The 23,631-nt window shown below is 41.0% G+C and overlaps 2 protein-coding genes and 1 non-coding gene across 3 annotated transcripts in view; all 3 read right to left on the minus strand.

The window, feature by feature from the left end:
• The window catches only part of ppp1r18 (protein phosphatase 1, regulatory subunit 18), a 28,854-nt gene extending 17,042 nt beyond the window's left edge, over window positions 1-11,812 (minus strand). The window contains exons 1-2 of the mRNA XM_034160388.1: window positions 11,405-11,812; window positions 7,150-11,119 (exon numbers count right to left, since the gene is read on the minus strand). Coding sequence (XP_034016279.1) covers window positions 7,150-11,067 — 3,918 coding nt within the window. The 5' untranslated portion in view covers window positions 11,068-11,119; window positions 11,405-11,812. The remainder of the gene's footprint in view (window positions 1-7,149; window positions 11,120-11,404) is intronic.
• A 2,390-nt stretch (window positions 11,813-14,202) lies between these two features.
• On the minus strand, window positions 14,203-18,614 carry nrm (nurim). Its single transcript, XM_034161364.1, has 4 exons — window positions 18,411-18,614; window positions 16,711-16,904; window positions 16,416-16,592; window positions 14,203-15,037 (listed from the first exon to the last, which is right to left on the minus strand). The coding sequence occupies exons 1-4, from the start codon at window positions 18,565-18,567 to the stop codon at window positions 14,735-14,737; spliced, it is 831 nt and encodes a 276-aa protein (XP_034017255.1). The 5' UTR covers window positions 18,568-18,614; the 3' UTR covers window positions 14,203-14,734.
• trnak-cuu lies at window positions 18,154-18,226 on the minus strand. Its single transcript has one exon. It is a non-coding gene; the product is annotated as a tRNA-Lys (tRNA).
• Window positions 18,615-23,631: the final 5,017 nt, after the last annotated feature.

Raw genomic sequence — 23,631 nt, forward strand, 5'->3', positions numbered from 1 at the left:
GCAGACCAGACTCAGATTGGTAACCCACTGCTTAGGTAGTGTGTCAAAACAGTGGCATACGTCCTTCTCCACACTAACATTCAGTTGTATCAAAAGTGAAATGACAGTGGAAATGTGCAGTGTGCCACACCAAGTTCATGGCTAGCGTGCACACGTTTTTGCAGCAATGGCTCCACTGCTGACACATAGAGGTGATGCTGGGAAAGTGTTAATAGACAAGAGGTCATAAGAGTGATGTGCACATCAGTGACACATAAACAATTAACACACCTACGTGTTTGCAGTATATGGGTGGATATAAAAGCATGCACAAAATGATGCGTAAAATGGCATTCACAATGGCTGTGTTAGTGTTGTTAGAGGACCTTGCAAGTGGTGCAATCAGATGTGAGTGTGAATTCAGGAAATGCGAGGATTTACTTGCAAATGATGATAAGTGGCTCATGAACCAATTTCGATTACTAAGGGCAGTGTTACACCATATTGCCCTAGAACGCAGTACGGCAAGGAGCCACGAGTTGTTTGTGCCCACACAGGTGCTGACCAAGCTAGGGTTCCTGGCAACAGGGGCATTCCAGCGGGAGCTTGCCAATCGGTCAGGAATCAACCTTAAGTCAAGCCATGCCAGCTGTGTGGAACGCAATCATCTGAATGTCATCCAGGTACATCACATTCCAACACTAAAGCGCAATTTGCAGTGAGAGCCAGTTTCCCTAACATAACTGGAGCTATTGACTGCACACATATTGCTATAAAGGCATCATCACATGATAAATTTGTTTTTGTTAATAGGAAACATTTTCATTCCATCAATGGTCAAATCATATGTGTGGCACAAATACAATGGGTTGGGAACAGGCTAGCACGGTATGCTATGGGTGGCTGCTTGGTGAGTAAGTAGTTTATTTGTGTAATTGTTCTGAATGAAAACCAGCACGGGCACATTTGGGCATGTGTGCATTCAAATATGTTTTTTGTTATCATTATTAATGGGGTATTTTTTTCTTGATGGTGAAACTAGAGCTGCAGAGCATCCTAATAGGCTCCCGATTGTCTCCCTCTGTTCAGTATTTGTCAATAAATGCATGTGTAAAGCTGTGAATGTCACATACTATCAGCTGCGGCGCACCTCTTTTTTTTTTTTACTTCAGTGTGTGCACGTTGCTCTGAGCCCACAACGTTTACAGTCTCACACACACGCTCCCACTAACTTTTTCATTTCATGTTTATTCCGTTTGACAGGGTACCAAATAAATTATCCCTGCGTGTCTTCATGTCATTTGCAGTCATGTGTAGTAGAGGTGGGCAATACCGGGAATTTTGGTATTGATCCGATACCAAGTAAATACAGGCCCAGTATCAATATCGATACCGATACTTTTTTATATTTAAGCTTCATAGATCCAAAGGATCCAAAAGACCTAGGATAGAATTTCGCCAAACATTGTATGTGACAACAAAATACTTTATCACATTCAACATTTTTGTTTAAAAAAACACTCAACACAACTTAAAACAAAATCTCTTGAGGTAGAGGGCTGACAAACCACAATACAAGGGTGCGCTGCTCCGTGTTGTGTGACACAGCACAGGGCTGCTCTTACAGACAGAGAGTAGACTTTGATGAATCTGCGTGTGCAGCAGTCAGTGAGTGTGGGAGAGAAACACAAGCTTGAGTATCGATCTTTTTACACGAGGATTGTTCAATATCAATACCAATGTTGGTATCGATATTATTGATATTAGGATCGATCCGCCTACCTCTAATGTGTAGCTCACATCCAGTATAATTTCTTCTCTGTGTTCATGTTGACTGATCTGACAGAGTGGGAAATCCCAGCTCCCAGGGCATATTTACATGAATTTGATATTTAAATAGGGGTGTGGAAAGGGAGGAGTTTAGTACGTCTGCATGTGCGCTCTATTCCACGTTGATTGGGATGTACAAACGAAACGCGCTTGGATCTATGCATAGGTATACTTTGATACATCTGGATATTTTTGTGCATACAACATTTTCTGGGTTTTGGTGTATGCCATGTTTCAGGAGGAAATCCATGCAAGTCTTTGTACATGAGGCCCCTGCAGAGGAGGGCCAAGGCGTCATAATGTTATTGTGTCAATACCCACTCTCATGGTGATCATTCTGTGAAGCCTCTTTTTAAAAAAAAAATGTTTCCTCCTGAATCCAGAAAATCACATTGTAGGATTTTAAAATAATTTATTTGTAAATTATTGTGGAAATAAGTATTTGGTCACCCACAAACAAGCAAGATTTCTGGCTCTCACAGACCTGTAACTTCTTCTTTAAGAAGCTCTTCTGTCCTCCACCTGCTACCTGTATTAATGGTATCTGTTGGAGCTCATTATCTGTATAAAAGACACCTATCCACAGAATCAAACAGTCAAACTCCAAACTCAACCATGGCCAAGACCAAAGAGCTGTCGAAGGACACCAGGAACAAAATTGTAGATGTGCACCAGGCTGGGAAAAGAGTGAATCTACAATAGGCAAGCAGGTTGGTGTGAATAAATCAACTGTGGGAGCAATTGTAAGAAAATGGAAGACATACAAGACCACTGATAATCTCCCTCGATCTGGGGCTCTACGCAAGATGTCATCCCATGGGGTCAAAATGATCATGAGAACGGTGAACAAAAATCCCAGAACTACATGGAGGGACCTGATGATGACCTGCAGAGAGCTGGGACCAAAGTAACAAAGGCTACACACTACGCAGAGAGGGACTCAGATCCTGCAGTGCCAGGCGTGTCCCCCTGCTTAAACCAGTATGTGTCCAGGCCCATCTGAAGTTTGCCAGAGAGCATATGGATGATCCAGAAGAGGATTGGGAAAATATCATGTGGTCAGATGGAACCAAAATAAAACATTTTGGTAAAAACTCAACTCGTCATGTTTGGAGGAAGAAGAATGCTGAGTTGCATTCCAAGAACACCATATCTACTGTGAAGCATGGGTCTGGAAACATCATGGTGCGGGGCTGTTTTTCTGCAAAGGGGACAGGACGACTGATCCGTGTTAAGGGAAGAATGAACGTGGCCATGTATCGTGAGATTTTAAGCCAAAGCCTCCTTCCATCAGCGAGAACATTGAAGATGCAACATGGCTGGGTCTTCCAGCATGACAATGATCCCAAGCACACCGCTCAGGAAAAGAAGGAGTGGTTCCACAAAAAGCATTTCAAGGTCCTGGAGTGGCCAAAGCCAGTCTCCAGACCTCAACCCCATAGAAAATTTGTTGAGGGAGTTGAAAGTCCATGTTGCCCAGCGACAGCCCCAAAACATCACTGCTCTAGAGGAGATCTGCATGGAGGAATGGGCCAAAATACCAGCTACAGTGTGTGCAAACCCGGTGAAGACTTACAGAAAACATTTGACCTCTGTCATTGCCAAAAAAGATTATGTTAAAAAGTACTGAGTTGAACTTTTGTTATTGACCAAATACTTATTTTCCACCATAATTTACCAATAAATTCTTTAAAAATCCTACAATGTGATTTCCTGGATTTTTTTTCTCATTTTGTCTCTCAAAGTTGAAGTATACCTATGTTGAATATTACAGACCTCTCTCATCTTTCTAAGTAGGAGAACTTGCACAGTCAGGGACTGACTAAATACTTTTTTGCCCCACTGTATGGTGCGGTGATTAAACAGCTTCTCATTAGAGTCTGAGTCACAGAAGATTTAAAACATCACTTCCTAGCGTTGGTGTCTGTTTCTTGTTTAGAGGTGAGGAAGTTTGAAAGAGGAAGTGGGAGAAAAAATTTTCGGTGCGATCACTTAACAAATAGCTGACAAAATCTATTTCACCTTCTTTTCTTTAAATCTCTTTGTCACACTTCAATTTTTTATCGTTCCTCCTCTCCTGCACTTTCTGGGCAAGTTAGAAAATTATTGCTCACTCATTTTTCTGTAACACTCTCTTCCTGTTTCACCTATGTCACGCTAAGAAGGATTGCAGCCTGATGTCTGTAATGTTCAGTCACACCGTGGAAGGTCAGTGTCATGGGTTTAACCAACCAAAACCACAGTCAAACTGCCAAGAAGATACAAAGACCGATATGTCTGTAAGGCAGTGAAGGCTGACTCAACAAATATGGCAGCACTGGAGTGACAAAAGCAGAATACAGTAGGCAGAAACTGACAGTACAGCCACAGAAGACAAACAGAACAAGCCAGAGACAAGAGAATAATAAAAATATGATGCTGCTTCATATGGTTTTGTAAGGAAAGAATGCTGAGCAACTGTCCAGAAATACCCTTATTATGTAAGAGTTCATCTCCCACTCTTTCTCAAATACATTCTGAGGTTAGTAAAAGTCATGAGTAATGAGGAATTGCACAAAATGCTAATGTTACATCTGAGTCATGTTAGATTAATTGATTTGAGTGTGCGCTGTTTATGCACTGGTTCATTACAATGGCGGTGCTGCACCTGCGCCTGCACCTATGTCACTTTTCCCACAAATTTCGGTGCAAAACTGTATAAATTTGAGTTTAAGAAAGCCGAAAATACTTGAAATACTGGGTAACATGATTTCAACCATGTAAAGTGGAGGTTAGCACAGTAGCACAGCAGCTAGTGAATTTTCATCCTGAAAACATGACGAAGAAAAAGGTAGAAGTTAATTCATCCACTACACCAGTGGTCACAAACTGTTTCAAAGTCAAGATCCTTTTTCGTATCAGACTAAAAGCGAAGATTGAACCTTACCAAGGTCGAGTGGCCAGGCTTGTCCAACAATTCATCCTATTTTATGCAAATGAGGTAGTTCAGAATGATGCAGACAAAAACAGAATATCTGCTCTAGAATATCTTCAACTCCTGCTTGAGATGTTCAACAAAAATATTCGCAACCAATGAAAATTATTTATACTGCAAGGCCACCTGTGCCCCTTTACCTATGTACTTCTGGAGTTGCATCAGGAACCCTGAGACACCAAATGAAAATACTTTACTTCGTCTTAAGAAGGATTTCTGCAGGTGAAGTCCAGCTCACGGCTGGTGTGCGTGTTGGTGACATGCAGCGTTAGTGGTGCAAAAAGCTTTTGCAGAGAATTTTTGCTCAGATAATAACAAAATAAAATGCTGAATGCTTGGTCTCATTTTGTTTGTTGCCTCCAATGTACTGATTAAAATACATTCTTAAATGAGAATAACACCTATTATAGCTAGTCACACTAAGAAATCAACCAGTGAATAAGTAACAGTGCTTTTGCACGCATCTTACAATCAAATAGTATTTGCAGGCAGACAAAATGAAAAGGCTTTCTGTCTATGGTTGTGGTTTCCTGTTCAACTTTTCTGTCTGTACAGATACAGAATGTGCAAAATTACTGCAGATGATCCCTTCCTGCAGAAACTGATACTCAGAATGTCCTTTTATGGCACCAGATACTGTAACAACAAACATGAAACAAGTTGACGTTGGTTTAGGAGCTAGGCTAGAAACTAGGGGTGGGATGACTAATGATTATACAACTAGTCATCTCATCTCTACTAGAAACCAGAAAGCAATACCTAATTATTATCAAACAATACAAGAAAAGTATGTTTTAATTATCTACAAGTGGCTGCTTATGTTGATAAAAACACAATATAGTGCCAAAAAATAAAAAACAAAGCAATAAACAATTAAGCAAATATTATGGGGATTTTAGAGCTAAGAAACAGGATGTGATGCTTGATAAGGCTTTATCAGGCTTAAGTCAGTCTGTGATTGCGTGTCTCTGTCTTACAGTGAAATGGGATTGTGTCTGCTGATGTGAGGCTTTAGGTAAAACAAGGTAAGGCCTGCATATTAAGTGTCATAAAGCAGGGGCGTGGCCATTATTTTGAAATTTGACACCATGTTAGAAACAAGTCAGTGCCCAATTTCTTTTTAATATTCCACAGGGTTGTGTCCTTTCACCTCTTTTATTTGTTCTTTATACTAACGTGTCAAAGTCAACATCAAGGATGACATTGTTAAATTTGCTGATGATTCTGTCATTAATTCAGATGATCAAGACCATGGCCCTGTGGTGTCAGATTTTATCAGCTGGCGTAAATTGTTCTTTTTAGATATCAATGTGAACAAAACTAAAGAGATGATAATTGATTTTAAGAAAAAGCAGGATGACATTTCTCCTTTAGTTATTAATGGACTGGCTGTGGAAGTTGTACAGAACTATAAATACCTTGGAACCTTTATTGACAGTGGACTAACCTTTGAGCATCAGATTAACCAGGTATGTAAGAAAGCTCATCAACGCATGCATTTTTACTGTAAACGCAGGCATTTTAATGTGGACAGCACTTTTATGAAGATGTTTTATTGCTGTTCTATTGAATCTGTTCTTACCTTTTCTTTTATCTGCTGGAATGGGTTTTAACTTTGAAAAACAAAAACAGTCTGCATCGTATTGACTGCTGGAGTTTCCTTAAATGACCTGCCATCTATATATAAAAACAGATCCATTCAGAAGGTGAGGTCGATCTTGGAGTCACCCCTTGTACCCTGAGTTCAAAATGCTTCCATCTGGTCGTAGGTTTATGTCTAAGAGATGTAAGACCAATAGGTACAAGAACTCTTTTATTCCCACCATCACTAGATTTTTAAACACTATCACATGAATGGTTTTTAACTAGGCTTTCTTATTATTTTATGTTGTGTTATTATGTCTACTGTTTGGTGAGTTTTCATGCCATATTTAAGATCATGTTATGTTAATGTATGTATGAATGTGTTCTACTGCTGGCTGCACAACAGATGGCCCCCGAGGGGATAATAAAGACACCTTGATACCTTGATTCACTTGGTACTCTTGAATTTTACATGCAAGTTTTTCAGTTTCAGAAGAATTGTTGTGCAGTTTACATTCCCAACCAGGGCCAGTACCCATTTACAGCTGGGTGGACTAGGATGATGCAGATGAAGTGTCTTGTCAAGAGACACAGACAGGTAGCATGACCACAAATCAAACCCAGGTATACATATTGGTACTCCAACTGAGGTACCTGCTTTGCAGTTTCTGCAGGTAGCTCAGTGGAATAGGACATACATAAGGGAAAATAAAAAATTTTAAAAACTTCACAGTTTCAATTTTTAGTTTACTGATTCTACAGAAGATAATATTTCTACTCACTTTCTTTGGAGACCCTTTGTTCTTGACTAAACAGGACTTCTCCAGATTCTGATATCCGCCTATCACTTCTATTTCCTCCACTGTGGGGTATTTCTTTTTTGGTGGCTCAGCAGAGGCACTCTGGGCCTGCAGCGCTGGGGTCTTTGTTGTTGTGGACCCTGTGGGTGTGACCGCTTTCACTCCTCCTCTGGCAGTCTTCTTGGGGGTAATTGTAATGGTGGCACCTCTCTTTGCTTTTCCTCCAGAGGCACTCCGGATGCAGAAGTGTGTAGGAGAAGGGTTAGATGATGGAGACTCTCTAGGAGACTGGGCAGGAGATAGGGAGCTCGGCGAGGAGGCTGGGGTGGGTGCATAGTCAGAGAGTTTGAGAGAATTGTCCGGGGACTGGCTCCTGAGAGATGCAGAGGTGATGCTAGTGGTCTGTTTCGATGGGACTTGTGTGAGCTGAGATGTTGGAGATATTCTGGAGCTCACTTCTGATGTTCGCTGGTCCTTCTGCTGTGTCTTCACCTCACTGTCCTTCACCTGTTGCATTAACACTCCTCTGGGGCTTTGCTGCCCTTTTGACTCTTGGTCCCTAAGATGTGTATCTGGCAAGGTGCAAGGAAAATGTGTAGACTTCACCGCTTCCTGCTCTTTCATCTGAAACTGCTCCATCTGCCGTTGTATTGACTGAACCCCACACATGTCCTCACTCGAAAGTACTTTGTTTTCTCTATGTTTTGCCACAGCCTGTAATTGTTTTGCCTCACATGTCTCATTGAGACGTGGTTCCAGTCTTCCATTTGACACAATGGGTTTTACTTTAACAAGGTGCACTGATGGGATCTCTCCAGTCCTCTGCCGCAAACCCAAACCTGTTCGTGAACCAACAGCTTCTAAGTTGTAGATCCGACTCATGGCTGGAAGAGAGCTGGTTTGAGGTAGACAGGGGGACAGACTTGGTGAAGGAACAAGAAGCGATGTATATTCACCGTCCTCCTTCTCTGAGAGCTCCTCTTCTTCCTCTTCCCTTTCGTCTTTTGTGGTGTCGCGATCTCTCTGCCAGTCCGTGTGGTCACTCAACTGCTCTTCCTCACGTTTCAGTGGGTCATCTTCATCATCAGATACGTGGAAGCTGCCGGCGATAGCTTCAAGAACAGCAGTGGCGTAACCGCTTGTTGCTTCCTCTCCACTGGCGGCAAAAACAGGAAGCTGAGGGCAGGTTTTCAACACGCTGCTGTCCCGCGTGATGTCAGACGCAGTCGTGGATGTCTGTGCTGCAAGGCCTTCCTGTCCCTTCTCTGGTTCCAGCACTCTCTTGCATACATGAGTTGCAGCCTCCCACTCGTCCTCTATTTCACTTCCCCTCTCAAGTGCTGCCAGAGCATCACCACCCTCTACCGCCTCGATCCTGTCTCCATCCTGTACTTCTTTTTCTCTCAATCTCTCCAGCTCTCTCTGCCTGATTTTCTCCCTAAGAGATTCAATGCGACTCAACGGTTTTCCGATTCTCCAACTATCCCTTTTCTCATTCCCTCTCCCTCCTTTCCAGTCTTGCACCTCCTCACTTTGGCTGCTCACAGTTTTCCTCTCCATCATTTCCTCTGCAACATAAAACACAGTTCTGGGGATTTGAATTCCGCATGGCCCTGGAGGGATCCCCACAGGGGTAATAATCCTTTTTGACAACTTGGGGGTTACATCATGAATAATGTTCTCGCCGTAAATCTCCACCTCCTGTCTGCTATCCTTGGTTGTTTCACGAGCAGCCCCATAAGATGTTTCTCCTTCATCACTGCCACAAATAGCTGTTTCTTCTGTTTGTTCACTTTTACAAAGATCCTCTTTCTGTTTGGACGAAAGTGTTGGAATGGATTGTCTGTGGGAATCTCCAGCGCAATCTGCTACTTCACAGAGAAGATCAGAGCTCTCATGGCTGTAGAGATCATTACCAGATGTTGTTGGAATGGTGCACACTCCTGATGCTTCCATGACAAGACCCGGGATTCTCCTGTCCAGTTCCTCTTCTCTCCAAATATCACCAACCAGCGGTTCAGTTATTCCTTCCTGCTCGGTCTTTGTCTCTACAATCTGCTCTTTTTCTGCACTTTTCACCTGTCGTTCAGATGCTCTTGCTTTCCCATCCTGCCTGATGGCCACTCTTCTGGCAAATGAGATTCCCTCTCTGTTTTTGACCATTGCTACTGTGAAGCCCTTCTCTCCGTCTGCACTGTCCGTCTTCTCTGACGCACTCCTGTCACCTGCATTCACACAAGTCATCACTTCTGTTTTCTGTTGAATGGGAATGAGTGTTTCTGCCTTGTTTATTTCTGTGTGGTGGTCATTCTTTGAAATTCCATCTCCATGTTTGGTTAAATGGCGCTGACATTCAAGTTTGTTTTTTGCCGCCGTTTCCTTTTTCCACAAGCCTGTTCCGTGTAACCCCGGGGCCACATATTTGTCCGAGTGTATCCTATCATGCATTTTTCTCTCATGGTAACCTTCATCCAACCCATTCTCCTTTGCACAAATGACTCGGTCAGAGAAGCTAAATGAGCGTTTGGGCACATTTTCTACCGCTGTGTATCTCCAATCTGCCATCCACACCTGGTGGTGCTCATCATCATCCTCATCATTCTCTGAGGATTTTCTCCTGGCAGGTCTGAGGAAATTATCTGAACTCGTGGATCGAGATGGAGGATTGCGACGTTGTCCGAATTTACTCAGCAGCTGGCTGACCCTCCCTCCTTTTTCCACAAACACATTATCATCACCTCTTTCCCTCTTGGCTTCTTTAATGACTGTTGCTTGACCCCGAGGTCTCTCTTGCTCCTTACTGCTCTCTCTATCCCTCTTTTCATCCACAGGGCACTCTCCCTCTTCTCTACCCCAAGCCTTTTCTCTGATAACTGTATTCTTTTCTTCAGAGCCGGCAGGCGGCTTTATGAGTAGAACCTCTGAAGCTCGGATCTCAGTGACACTCCCTCCTCCTGCTAGGATCTCCCTGAGGTCCATCCTTGTCCCTGTTTTCCCATGCTGGTCTTCCTTAGGCTTCTCCCTCTCTGTCTCCCTCCACCCACTCCTCCTTTCATCGCTACCTGTCCGATCCTTTCCAATAATGATGATGTTGTTAGCCCGGATGGTGTGAAGACAAGTGATCGGGGGTGCAAATGCAGGGATGGAAGGTTCTGTGTCTTTCTCCTCGTCTTTCTTTACTTTCTGGAATTCTTTCCTCTTTTTCTCATCTTGGACTGACTCTTTCCATTGGCTTTTCTCCTTTTTCCTGCTGTCATTTTGCTCCTCGTGTACCTCCTTTTCCCATCCCTCAGTCTTGTCTCTTCCTTGGCTCCTGTCCCTGTTTTTCTCTGTATCTCGTCCCTCGCTCACGTCTCTAAACCTCTCGATTTTCAGCTCAATATCTCTCCCCCTTCTTGGCTCTCCATCACGGCCTCTGGGGCTATGCCCGTCTTTCTGTTTTTCTTTGACATCTGGGTCATTTCCTCTAGCCTCAGCATCCCTACTCTTTCTCCGAACACTCTGTGTGCGAATGAATGGATTTTCATGGATGGGAACGATGGTCTCTGCAGAAACCTGACACAGTGATTTGGTGTCTGCATCCAGCCAGTGTCCTGGATCTGGACTAAGCGATGGATCACTTCCCACAGTGAGCGTGACAGAGCTGTCTGTGTCACTCAGACCATCAGAGGACGACCTGAAGTCCACCGGAACAAAACAAACATCTCTGTCCTTCTCTCTGTCTTTGTCGCCCATCACTTCTTGTTTTGCCTTCCTCCTCTGGATGATCCCTCGCTTCCAAGCAGGCATGCTGGCCAACTTCTGCTCCTCCTCTTTCTCTCTCCTCTCTCGCTCCTCCTCCTCTCTCCTCTTCTTGTCCAGCAGGAGTTGCTTCCATTCCGGCAGAGAGGAGACAGACATAACAGAAGAGATGGATGTCTGTGGATATGTTTGGTGTAACTCCTGAGAGAATCTGGAATTACCCACAATACAAAAACAAGAATAATAATTAAAAAAAAAAAAAAACATAAAATTTTCACTCATGTTTCAAGGCAAATATAGTGTTTATATACTGGAATTTTAAGAACTAACGTAGAATTTTGGAGGATAGTTTTATCTTTTAATCACTACAAACTCCTCAGATATTCACATGGATCCCAAAGGCAAACACTGCGCACTGAAAACACACCACTAAAACACTAAAATTAACAATAGCCATAAACAAAAATAGTTTTTAGTTGATATATGTCAGACTTACCACAGTTCCAGTTACTACAATAATATTATTTTGTTAGCTTTGAAGTTGGCATCTCCTCTTCAGTCCAATGAGACCGCGCGTTTTGGAGAGTCCGTGCGTCTTGGAGAACCCGTGCGTAATCGCTCCACTTTTAGACGGAGTAATTCATATGTACTGGAAAACGTAATGACCAGTGCAACTCAGACTAAACCACCACAGTGTGCATAAAAAGCACAAAACGATCTCAGTCGGCAGAGTAAAAAAGAAGAATAATAATTCCAGCTTCTGAGAGGCAGGACTTTAATCCGATAATTACATTAAATTCCATCAGGAGTGTTTAGTGGCACACACCATATTGTGGGACCTAAAAAAAGAGGCGTTTAAAGAACAGAGCCGTCTGCTCGGTCACATCCCCTCCCCCTTCCTTCTTCTCATCCCTCAATTCCAAAAGGAAGGTATACTGTTGGAGGAAGGTGGAACTGTTGGCCCTGGTGTCATTTAGCTAAATTTAACATTCTGTGTTAATCATTTGGATTGTCCTGGTGGATCAGATCCCAGTTCTTTACAGTGACTGTTCAGACTGAGGCCGGAATTATTTCATTTAAAAATGGTCTAAAATATACAAATAAAAATAGAGTAGTTTTATCAAAGTGCTGGGATGGTTCTGTTACTCATCTATAGTTTTTCTGATGGATACAACCTTCTATTGTTATGGAGCTTGGAGACATAGCAAATTGTGATTGTTCTTAGTTGTCTTAAGTTCAGAAAGCGACTTTTTGTGTTTTATACGGCAGCCCACAATAAAAGAATATATTGTAGCAGACATTCAGTGTGCTGCCTTGTGTGAACCGCCTACAAAGTTCTCTGTGTTCCAGCTCTGCATACGACAAGCTGTCTCTCAAAAGCTGTCTCAGATATGGATGTTTCTTGGAATTGGAAATGTTTATCCATGCTATACATATATAAAGCTGTCTTGGGCCCCTGTGGTGCTTTTCCTGTCAGAACTCCTGTGAGGTTATTGGGCAGGACGAGCTGCTATAAAAGAGAAATGTAGAAATAATGAGAAATAAAGTGAAACACTGATGCGTTGTCAAAATAAGGCTCATTTATTTAAGTAAATCTGTGACATCAGAGTTTGAATTTGAATTTTTAATAATGTTTTTAGCATCAAAATCAAAGTTTGAAGTTGAATTTCTAAGGTTGAATTTGTTTTGCATCAAAATATTCAGCCTCAAAAACGTCAACCTAAAAAAAAAATCAACCTCAAATAATTCAACCTCAAAAAAAAAAAAAAAAATCCAACCTCAAAAAATAGAAAAGCAAAGAGAAGCAATCGATCACTGTCTCAATCATCCAACCTTTATGGAAGTAAATCTGTGATGTTGGATGATTGAGACAGGAATCTATTGCTTCTCTTTGCTTTTCTATTTTTGAGGTTAAATTTTTTGGGGTTGAATTTTTCTAGGTTGATTTTTTTTTTTTTACGTTTAATTTTTTGAGGTTGACTTTTTTGAGGCTGAATAATTTGATGCTAAATAAATTCAACTTCAAACTCTGATTTTGATGCTAAAAACATTCAACCTTAAAAATCAAATTCAAACTCTGATGGCACAAATTTACTTCCATTACTTCCATACGACTGCCACAATTTTTTTTCCTGATGACTTATAGTGTTTCTTAAAGCCAGAAAGTTGCCATTTGAAATGACTTTAGTTTTGTGTCATGTCTGTGATCTGCTTTTTTTTTTCTACCTAATTAAACAACTGAATGAACATCCTCCGAGGCCGGTGATTCCATAATTTTTGCCAGGGGTTGTACACCATTAGACAGTAGGGGTGTAGCAATACCACAATTCAATGTATTTATCACGATATGCTGATTACGATTCTACACATATCATGACATACCTATCACGATTCGATATATATCACAGAATTACATCACTGTTACCACTAATTACAATATGTGGAAAGTAATCTGTGGTGAATGTTTTACCTTTAAACACATTATTTTGAAGTATAAATTATAATGCTTGATGTTATCGGTTTCCTATTTGTACATTTTATTAAACTATTATAATTCTTCAAGAGAACATTTCTTCCGTGCAGTAGTTGACTTTTCATGGTATCACAATACTTACAAAAAATATAATTTGATACAGGTTTCATGATGCGATAAGATTATCACGATTCATGATGCATTTTAAACCGCTATTAGATATGTGCCCTTAGGCGTTTCTTTTGGTACATTCATAAAAATATTGCTCCAAGAATATTCTATTCCACTGCCTCTCCAGCATACCATGAGTCAGAAAGCTCTGTACATTTTGAAAAACTTTTTTTGAATTATTTATGTTTGTACAGTATTAGATTATTAGTCATTACCTCCTCCAAGGAGGATGTTTGAGCTACAATTTTTGTTTAGTTGGTTTTTTTTTTTTTTTTTTTACACTACATGCAGTAGCAACCAGCTGGACTGCATCCAAGACCACAAGACCCACACCAGCGGACTGCCTAGAGTACTCATACTAGTCAAAGAAACTAGATTTTGGGACTCAGGCCTAGTGACCAATGTGAGTCCACCCTAATGGTACCTTCCTGCATTGCCACATCATTTCAACTGGTGCCATTGTAACTTTAGACAAATTCATTTTTATTTTTATTACAGATTATCATTGCATTCACGTGTGAAAAAAGGAAATGTGCCTTATAAAATAAACCACTGATGACAGTGAGTGCTCAAGAAAAATAAAGTATTACAGTACTTTAAAAATTCAGATTTAAAGACATAATTTAGAACATATCTGCTCATATTTAGGCCACCTTTGAGCCGAGTTATTCTGCAATGACAAGATGATCACAGAAAAATCTGAAATATCTAAAGCATGTAGTCAACTTTAATTAGTCAGCATAACATGCCACAGTGGAAATAATGAGTTAAGAAATGTCAGCCGCATGTCTGTGGGAAATCTCAGGGTTCATTTCTTTTACAGAGACACATGTGGTTCATTGTGCAAAGAAATACATTATAACTGCAGCTGGAACATGTAATATATCCACGTGCATCATGCAATATATTGTTGTAACGTCAGTGTTTTTTAAAAATGTGCATTTAGAGTTTCATTCAAAAATATGAAGTTTATTCTTGAATTAAACTCCACATGTCTAATACCACATAGTGTAGAATGTGAGCAAAAATGACTGCGTCATTACAAATTATTTTTGCACAAATTATGCCTTTTTTTCCCTTATTCAGACAGCAGAGCTCCAGCTCTCAGCATATCACATGATTCATTTGTGGATAACATCTGAGTACAGAGCTTCATTCTGCTGCAGCAGAAAATGTTTTCGTTCACTCCCGCTTGTCCAGGTCTGCTGTGGTGCTGATGAGATGCGGCTTGCCAAAGAGACACATCTTGCTGTTAACCTGGAGGCGGAGGTAGGCTAAATCTTGTTTGTCCAGTGAGTGTGCCAGGGCCACATAGGCCGAGAGAGTCGCCGACAGCAGCAGTCTGTCCAGGGACAAGGTCGGCAGCAGCCACAGCACCACAGCCAGCTCCAGACACACAGGGTGGCGGAAGTGAGAGAGGAGACGCTGAGCGGCGGCCGGCTTCTGGGACAGAGGATCCCCCAAACCCAGACACTCATAGTACACCTGAGGGGAAGGAAGAGGGAGACAAAATATCACCACTGCTGCACAGTTAATGATAATAATAATAATAATAATAATAATATGATGATGATGATGACGACGACGACAAGTGCTTTTTTGGCATTTGATCAACATGAAGATGTTTAGCCTAAAATGAGCAAAGTAGAATTTTCTACACTTTCAGTTGTGAAACCTCTCTGTGCAGAAATGAACAACATGACCGACTTCCACATTCTCAGATTTCTATGCTGAAATGATCTCCCTGTCATTCATAATTGGCAGTCTCGGTCCCCGTGGTGCTTTTCCTGTCAGAACTCCTGGGAGGTTAATGGTAGGGGCCGAGCTGCTATAAAACAGAAATGTAGAACTAATGAGAGAAATAAAATGACACACCGATGCGTTGTCGAAATGGGGAAAATGTGGCTCCTTCATTTATCACAATTTCTACAATATTAGACAGTAGGGGTATAGCAATACATTAGCTCCACGACTGGATGCATATATCATGATACGGTGATCACAATTCAGTACATATTGTGTATTGAATCGTGATTTAGTACATATCACGATGCGCTGGTCATATCATGATATTATACCTATCACGATTTGACATATATCACATAATTACATCACTGTTCCCACTAATTACAGTATGGAAAGTAATCTGTGGTGAATGTTTTAACTTTAAACAAACAAATTATTTCTAGGTATAAATTATAATTCTTGATGTTATCTGTTTCCATTTTTTACATTTTATAAATCATGATTTTTCTGAAAGAGAACATTATTTCTTCTGTGCAGTAGTTGAAATGATCTCCCTGTCACTGACAACTACACCTGTGCCTTATTTTCCATCATCCATGAAACATCCATAGCAGCATTTGACAAGCAGGTCTATGGAATATTAAATAGGCCAAAATTGCTTTTTCAGTCAATCTGGTGCATCAAGGTTCACCAGATTGTAATGAGTTTGTACTCATTATACTTGCTTTTAATGTGTTGAGTTACATGATAACAGCATTTATTGTTTTTGAGTTATTGTGTTAAGCGCTGTTCACTCACTGCACTTTACTGAGTGCATGCCTAGCCTTTGGAGTGTGAAATTTGAACTTCTGAAACTGAAATTACATGTTGGATCTCAGTTACCGTAATGCAGTTTGAAAGCAGCTCAATGTAATTGTGCTATGGCATAAAAAGTACAATTATAAGTTATTTTGACCAATAAATTCCCTGCATATGCTGTTTTAACAGGGATGCTAAACATCCCCAGTGTGAAACCACTGGATTGGACTGCTGTCACTTGTCTCCTCTGTGCCTCCACGTATCCTGTAGCTCACTTTTGCAATGCACCATAAACAGGCCAGTTATAATCACCTCCTACCTGCTTGATTCCCATTAATTCTGGGTAATCAAAAATCATCAGGATGCTGCAGATGATGGCCCAGCAGAGGAAGTGCAGAGTAAAGCAGATGAGAGGAAACCATATGCTCCAGGGTGCATGGCGTACCGCCCACAGACAGGGGGCGCTAGTCACAGGCTGCCAGTAACGCATCAGGAACTAATAAAGAGAATATCAATTACAAGCAGTGACCCACCACAAGTATGATGTTAAATGATTACACTGTAGCTTTTTGGTAATAATGGCAGTATTTTCTATACTGTGCATGTTGCTGTACCTGCAGAGCCAGTGCAGTAGTAAAACAGTATGCGGTCCTGTTCAGAGACCCGAGCACTGACTGACAGGCCTGTTTGACAGGAGACCAGGCAAGAAGACTGTGCTGCAAGATGAAGACAGCCAGCAGGCCCACATCCACAGCCACACACCCGAGGACAGAGCTGTCCCGCAGGGCCACTGACCATGGCACAGAGTCTGACAGAGCGTGCATGGTGCCAACAAGAAGAAAACAAACTTTCATTAATATCAGCATCATCATGTTTATAGGTTGCATTGTCATCATGCAAAAACACCTTTCTTAATTTTAACAATTGCACAGCACTTTCCTTCACAATTTCTGAGTGTCATTGGATTAAGTTCATTATGATACACTGCTAATCCCAATTTGCTGATACTTGAAACCTTCTCTCCATAGATATCAAAGATGAAAAAACGCATATATAAATAAGTAAAATAAAATGCAGAAATAAATTGACTCTTTTTTTTTCTCTTCTCCCTAATGCAAATGCATTTAAATGGTGCCAAAAATGTATGGCAAAAGAAACTTGCATTCAGCTTGTACATTTTAACACAGGGCTTTATTAGCAAATCACATGTGTAAAATGTTAGTACGATTGTGCGTTTTATGGCAAAGGTGCAAAATTTTGCACAAATATTTTTTTGGTATATGATTTAAAAAAAATAGATGTCATGTCAAGTGCAATTTATTTAATTTTTTAGGTGACGTGTCAATTTCTATGTTTTCTTACAGAAAGAATCCATTCCAACCACAATAACACTGATTTTAAACAATGAGCCTGGCATGCTTTCTAATTGTTTTTTATTATATATTCATTCATTTTCGCAGGCTGCCACTTGGGGCACTGTAACGTCACAAGGCAGGTTAGACTGCGTCACCAGAATATTTTCGTTTGTGAACTTATAAGGTCTTAAAAAAGAGATAAAAGAAATCATATCTCACAGTGTTAAAAAAAAATGAAGCAAAAGAATAAATGTTGATTCAAGTCCAGATCAAACACTCATAGACCCAATCCTGCCAAAAATTTGGTACTTTTTGAGGAGATGGGGGGGGGGGGGGGGAACAGGGGGGTGGAATTGATCAGATAATCTCAGAATTATTCAATTATTCCAACATTAAGTCATTTTTTAAAAACAGAATCCTTGCTGGTACACACTTTGCAAGTGATTATGAAAAAATATGATATGCTAAAAAAACTAAAAACAAATTGCTGTGATGGATTGCAACTTCTAAGAAGATCTGAAGTGTTAAAATTGATTTTAACACTGTATCAAACAAAATAAACAAGAAAAGAAAAAACAGAAATAGTGTTAAAACCGCTTATTCTCAGATTTACGGTGTGAATATGTGAGTTTCGTGTCATGTTTGACACACCGAGTCGAAACAGTTAAATAAATGTAGTTCGGCAAAACAGAAAAAATGTTTCGCCCAACGTGGGGCTCGAACCCACGACCCTGAGATTAAGAGTCTCATGCTCTACCGACTGAGCTAGCCGGGCGATACTAACCGATGTTCCATACTGTCATGATAAGGTATCGACAGGAAAATCATGATATAAGACATAATATATATATTATGTTTTAAAGTATTAATTTCTCTGAACTCACTTATTGTTACATTATTTTGCTTAAGCGTAGATTATCGCACTACTTTCCGGGTCGCGTGCAGTGGCGGAAGCTTACCCTGACACAACGTCGTCTCTCCGGTAATGTTATGATAAATGGCTCCAAACGAAATAAAGCGGATAAAGTCTGCACCGGTTATGAAGACAAACCCAAACGTTATCAGAGCGACAGCGCAGAGAGAAAAACCCCGTAACGTCACCGTGACTGACGCCATTTCAAAAACAAACCGTCAAACTAACTTCATTTGAAACTTTCTTCCGATGTCTGTCTGTGACATGACCACACGGTGTCGCTGTTGGCCGACAGATGCCACAACACTTAAAATGCAGGTCGATATTTGCATTTTAAAAACAAAATAGGTCTTTCGTCTTGCTGGAACAATACGCTTGTAAACATACAGAATGAAAATATAACTTGTAACATAAATTCCACTACTATTTCAGTAGAATACATAACTTATGGCTATGGCTTTATGCACATCCAGGAATCTTGTGCAGTAGGACAATCCAGCTATGGTCCAGATCCCAACAGACATAGTTCAAATTCGTAAAATGAGCAGAACCGATATAAAGATCAAAGAACTCAAAGATTAATTCAGTGGCCGTCAAATAAAAACCTGATAGAAACCTCTGTTTGTGCTCGGGTTCCATGACTATTCCAAGAATATGAATTATATGCATAAACTGGCCAGTTTTCTGCCTGCATGGTTGCCTTCTATGGCCTGAGGGGCTTCCATAGAGTGTTGGATCCAGCAAGCACTCAACCTGAAATCATAAACGGAACACTTACATTTAAGAAAGTGCACGTCAGATGGCAGTGTGAGTGCTCTGTCCACACCACACATAGGAGCTTTGACCCTGAAACCATCAAGACCTTTCAATAAAAAAAAATAAAATAAAAAAAAAGTCACAGAAACTCAGTGTAGAAGGCCTGGGTTTAGTCTCAGGGCGTGGCTCAGCCTTTTCTTCATGCTGTGAATTTGTGCCAGTGTCACATAAGCAGTCTGACACAGTAAACCCTCCAGTGAACGACAAACCCTCCAGGTTCCATCAGCACACAATGCAACAAAAACACCAAATGGTAAATGGACTGCATTTATATAGAGTATTCCATCTGCATCAGACGCTCAAAGCACTTTTTAAATAATGCCTCACATTCACCCCGATGTGAGGGTGCTGCCATACAAGGTACTCACTACACACCAAGAACAACTTGGGGATTAAGGACTGTGCCCAAATAGTACAGCAGATAACTGTAAGAATCGTTCAGATCTGGTTACAAGCACCAACATTTGACTGTGTATACCTTTTGGTACATATTGTAGAAAAATAACATTAGCCATTTGAATTTTCAATAGGGGGGCGAGTAGGGGTCAAATGAAGAACTGCATAGGGGTCAGAAAAAATGTTCCAGTCATATTGAAAGCTATACCACATTATGTGCCTGATCACGAAGATTCCAAAAAAGTATGGTTTGAACTATCTATAATTGAATGTTCTGGAGTTATGGGGTAAAAACACCAAGAATGGTGACAAAGGTCAGTTTCAGTTTGTACAGGGGTCAAAAGTTAAAGTTGCTCCAGTTTTGGTAAAACGTGGTGCAAATTATTGGTTGAACTAATAGGATTAACAAATGGAATAGTTCTGACTGTCAAAGTTTTGTCTCCAAAGTAAAGGTCAAACAATGTCAATGTCCATTGGATTCTATGACATGTGACATATGTTACCCCGTAACATGATAACTAAGCATGACACATGGTGCAAACTATTCCTTTTTAAAATCCTACTAACTCAACCAATAATTTGCATCATGTTTTACCATAATTGGAGCAACTTTAACTTTTGACCCCTGTACAAACTGAAAGTGACCTTTGTCGCCATGCTTGCTGTTTTTACCCCATAACTCCAGAACATTCAGTCACAGATAGTCCAAACTATACCTTTTTGAAATCTTTGTCAACAGACACATAATGTGGTATAGCTTTCAACATGATTGGAACATTTTTTTTGACCCCTATGCAGTTCTTCAATTGACCCCTACTTGGCCCCCTATTAAAAATTCAAATGGCTAACGTTATTTTTCTAAAATATGTACCAAAAGGTATACACAGTCAAACTTTGGTGCTTGTAACCAGATTTGAAGGAAAAGGCGGTGTTCACAATAATAGTAGTGTGGTATTCAGTCAGTGAGTTCGTCAATTTTGTGGAACAAACAGGAGTGAATCAGGTGTCCCCTATTTAAGGATGAAGCCAGCACCTGTTGAACATGCTTTTCTCTTTGAAGGCCTGAGGAAAATGGGACGTTCAAGACATTGTTCAGAAGAACAGCGTAGTTTGATTAAAAAGTTGATTGGAGAGGGGAAAACTTATACGCAGGTGCAAAAAATTATAGGCTGTTCATCTACAATGATCTCCAATGCTTTAAAATGGACAAAAAAAACAGAGATGTGTGGAAGAAAATGGAAAACAACCATCAAAATGGATAGAAGAATAACCAGAATGGCAAAGGCTCACCCACTGATCAGCTCCAGGATGATCAAAGACAGTCTGGAGTTACCTGTAAGTGTTGTGACAGAAGACGCCTGTGTGAAGCTAATTTATTTGCAAGAATCCCCCGCCAAGTCCCTCTGTTAAATAAAAGACATGCAGAAGAGGTTACAATTTGCCAAAGAACACATCAACTGGCCTAAAGACAAATGGAGGAATATTTTGTGGACTGATGAGAGTAAAATTGTTCTTTTTGGGTCCAAGGGCCGCAGACAGTTTGTGAGACGACCCCCAAACTCTGAATTCAAGCCACAGTTCACAGTGAAGACAGTGAAGCATGGTGGTGCAAGTAGCATGATATGGGCATGTTTCTCCTTCTATGGTGTTGGGCCTATATATCGCATACCAGGTATCATGGATCAGTTTGGATATGTCAAAATACTTGAAGAGGTCATGTTGCCTTATGCTGAAGAGGACATGCCCTTGAAATGGATGTTTCAACAAGACAATAACCCCAAACACACTAGTAAACGAGCAAAATCTTGGTTCCAAACCAACAAAATTAATGCCTCGCAGATGTGAAGAAATCATGAAAAACTGTGGTTATACAACTAAATACTAGTTTAGTGATTCACAGTATTGCTAAAAAAGCAGTTTGAACATAATAGTTTTGAGTTTGTAGCATCAACAGCAGATGCTACTATTATTGTGAACACCCCCTTTTCTACTGTTTTTACTAATAGCCCAATTTCATAGCCTTAAGAGTGTGCATATCATGAATGCTTGGTCTTGTTGGATTTGTGAGAATCTACTGAATCTACTGGTACCTTGTTTCCCATGTAACAATAAGAAATATACTCAAAACCTGGATTAATCTTTTTAGTCACATAGCACTACTATTATTCTGAACATCGTAGAGAAGTTTGAATCTTCAACTGGACTGGGTTGCTTGACATGAGGACGTTTCGCTTCAAATCACAGAAGCTTCCTCAGCTAAAATTCTTGCTCTGGTAGTCTGACTTCTGTCTTGACTCTTGTAGAGAAGAATAAACCAGAAGCCAACAAAAGCTGGAGTTTTAACCTAACCAGACCCCTCCTACCGAGAGGCCGACTGCTATAGGCTAGTGACTAAACAATAGCTCTAATTAGCACCTATTGTGCTCTAGTTAGCACTCTCCTAATGATGGGATGGAAGCCTCCCCTGATGGCTCCCTTGATGACTCTCCTGATGACGTGAATGACTCATTACCATGAACAAAAGACTGAAACTGCTTTGACCCGAGTAACGACGTCAAGGCTGTCTTCTCCACTCGCTCCATGTACAGATTGGCCACAATGGGGGATACCGGAGACCCCATCGCATACCGGTATCCCCCATTGTGGCCAATCTGTACATGGAGTGAGTGGAGAAGACAGCCTTGATGTCGTTCACGGGCATCTCTCCCAGTCACTGGTTCAGATATGTCAATGACACATGGGTTAAAATCAAGCAACAGGAGGTCGAGGACTTTACAGAACACATTAATTCGGTGGATTCCAATATCAAGTTCACACGTGAGGATGCCAGAAACAACCATTTAGCCTTCTTGGACTGTGATGTTACGATTGGAGAGAACAGGCAACTCCAGACAGAGGTTTACAGAAAACCCACTCACACTGACCAATATCTGCTCTTTGGCTCAAAGCACCCCCTTGAACACAAGCTTGGGGTGATCAGGACTCTTCAACACAGAGCCCTACAGGTGCCCACAACTGCAGAGGGAAGGGCTAAAGAACAACAACTTGTACGGAAAGCCCTCACAGTATGTGGGTACCCACGATGGTCCCTGGACAAAGTGCAGAAGTCCCAGAAAACAAAGAGACCAGATAGACAGGAGACGGAGACAAGAAGAAGAGGAGTGTCTCTCCCTTATTTAGCAGGAGTAGGGGAAAAACTACAGAGGATCTTCAGACAGCACAAAATCCCAGTTTACTTTAAACCAGTTAACACCTTGAGACAGAAATTAGTTCACCCTAAGGACAGGATCCCTAGTTACCAACAGAGCAATGTAGTGTATTATATCAGATGTCAGGAAAACTGTAATGAACACTACATAGGTGAGACTAAGCAACCTTTAAACAAGAGGCTATACCAGCACCGCAGAGAGGTCACCAGTGGACCTCGGTCTGCAGTTCATCTCCATCTGAAAGACACTAACCACACGTTTCAGGACAAGGAAGTTAAAATCTTAGCCAGAGAGAAGAAATGGTTTGAGAGAGGTGTCAAGGAAGCATTCTTTATAAAACAGTTGAAACCCAGCCTTAACCGGGGGGCGGGTCTCAGACACGCTTTGTCCCCTGTTTACAATGGGGTACTCAGGTCAAAGCAGTTTCAGTCTTTTGTTCATGGTAATGAGTCATTCACGTCATCAGGAGAGTCGTCAAGGGAGCCATCAGGGGAGGCTTCCATCCCATCATTAGGAGAGTGCTAACTAGAGCACAATAGGTGCTAATTAGAGCTATTGTTTAGTCACTAGCCTATAGCAGTCGGCCTCTCGGTAGGAGGGGTCTGGTTAGGTTAAAAACTCCAGCTTTTGTTGGCTTCTGATTTATTCTTCTCTACAAGAGTCAAGACAGAAGTCAGACTACCAGAGCAAGAATTTTAGCTGAGGAAGCTTCTGTGATTTGAAGCGAAACGTCCTCATGTCAAGCAACCCAGTCCAGTCGAAGATTCAAACTTCTCTACTATGGAAACCACCTGGACAACTGAGAGCCTACACAGAAACATTATTCTGAACACTACTGTATAAATG

Source organism: Thalassophryne amazonica, chromosome 20, assembly GCF_902500255.1.
Source record: "Thalassophryne amazonica chromosome 20, fThaAma1.1, whole genome shotgun sequence".
NCBI classification, from domain to species: Eukaryota; Metazoa; Chordata; class Actinopteri; order Batrachoidiformes; family Batrachoididae; genus Thalassophryne; species Thalassophryne amazonica.

Coding starts and splice junctions, on each gene's coding strand:
- nrm (XM_034161364.1), bottom strand. CDS start 18,567: ATGGCGTCAGTCACGGTGACGTTACGGGGTTTTTCTCTCTGCGCTGTC. Junction 16,905..18,410: donor AGAGACGACGTTGTGTCAGG/GTAAGCTTCCGC, acceptor ACGCTCTGTCAG/ACTCTGTGCCATGGTCAGTG. Junction 16,593..16,710: donor CTACTGCACTGGCTCTGCAG/GTACAGCAACAT, acceptor TCTCTTTATTAG/TTCCTGATGCGTTACTGGCA.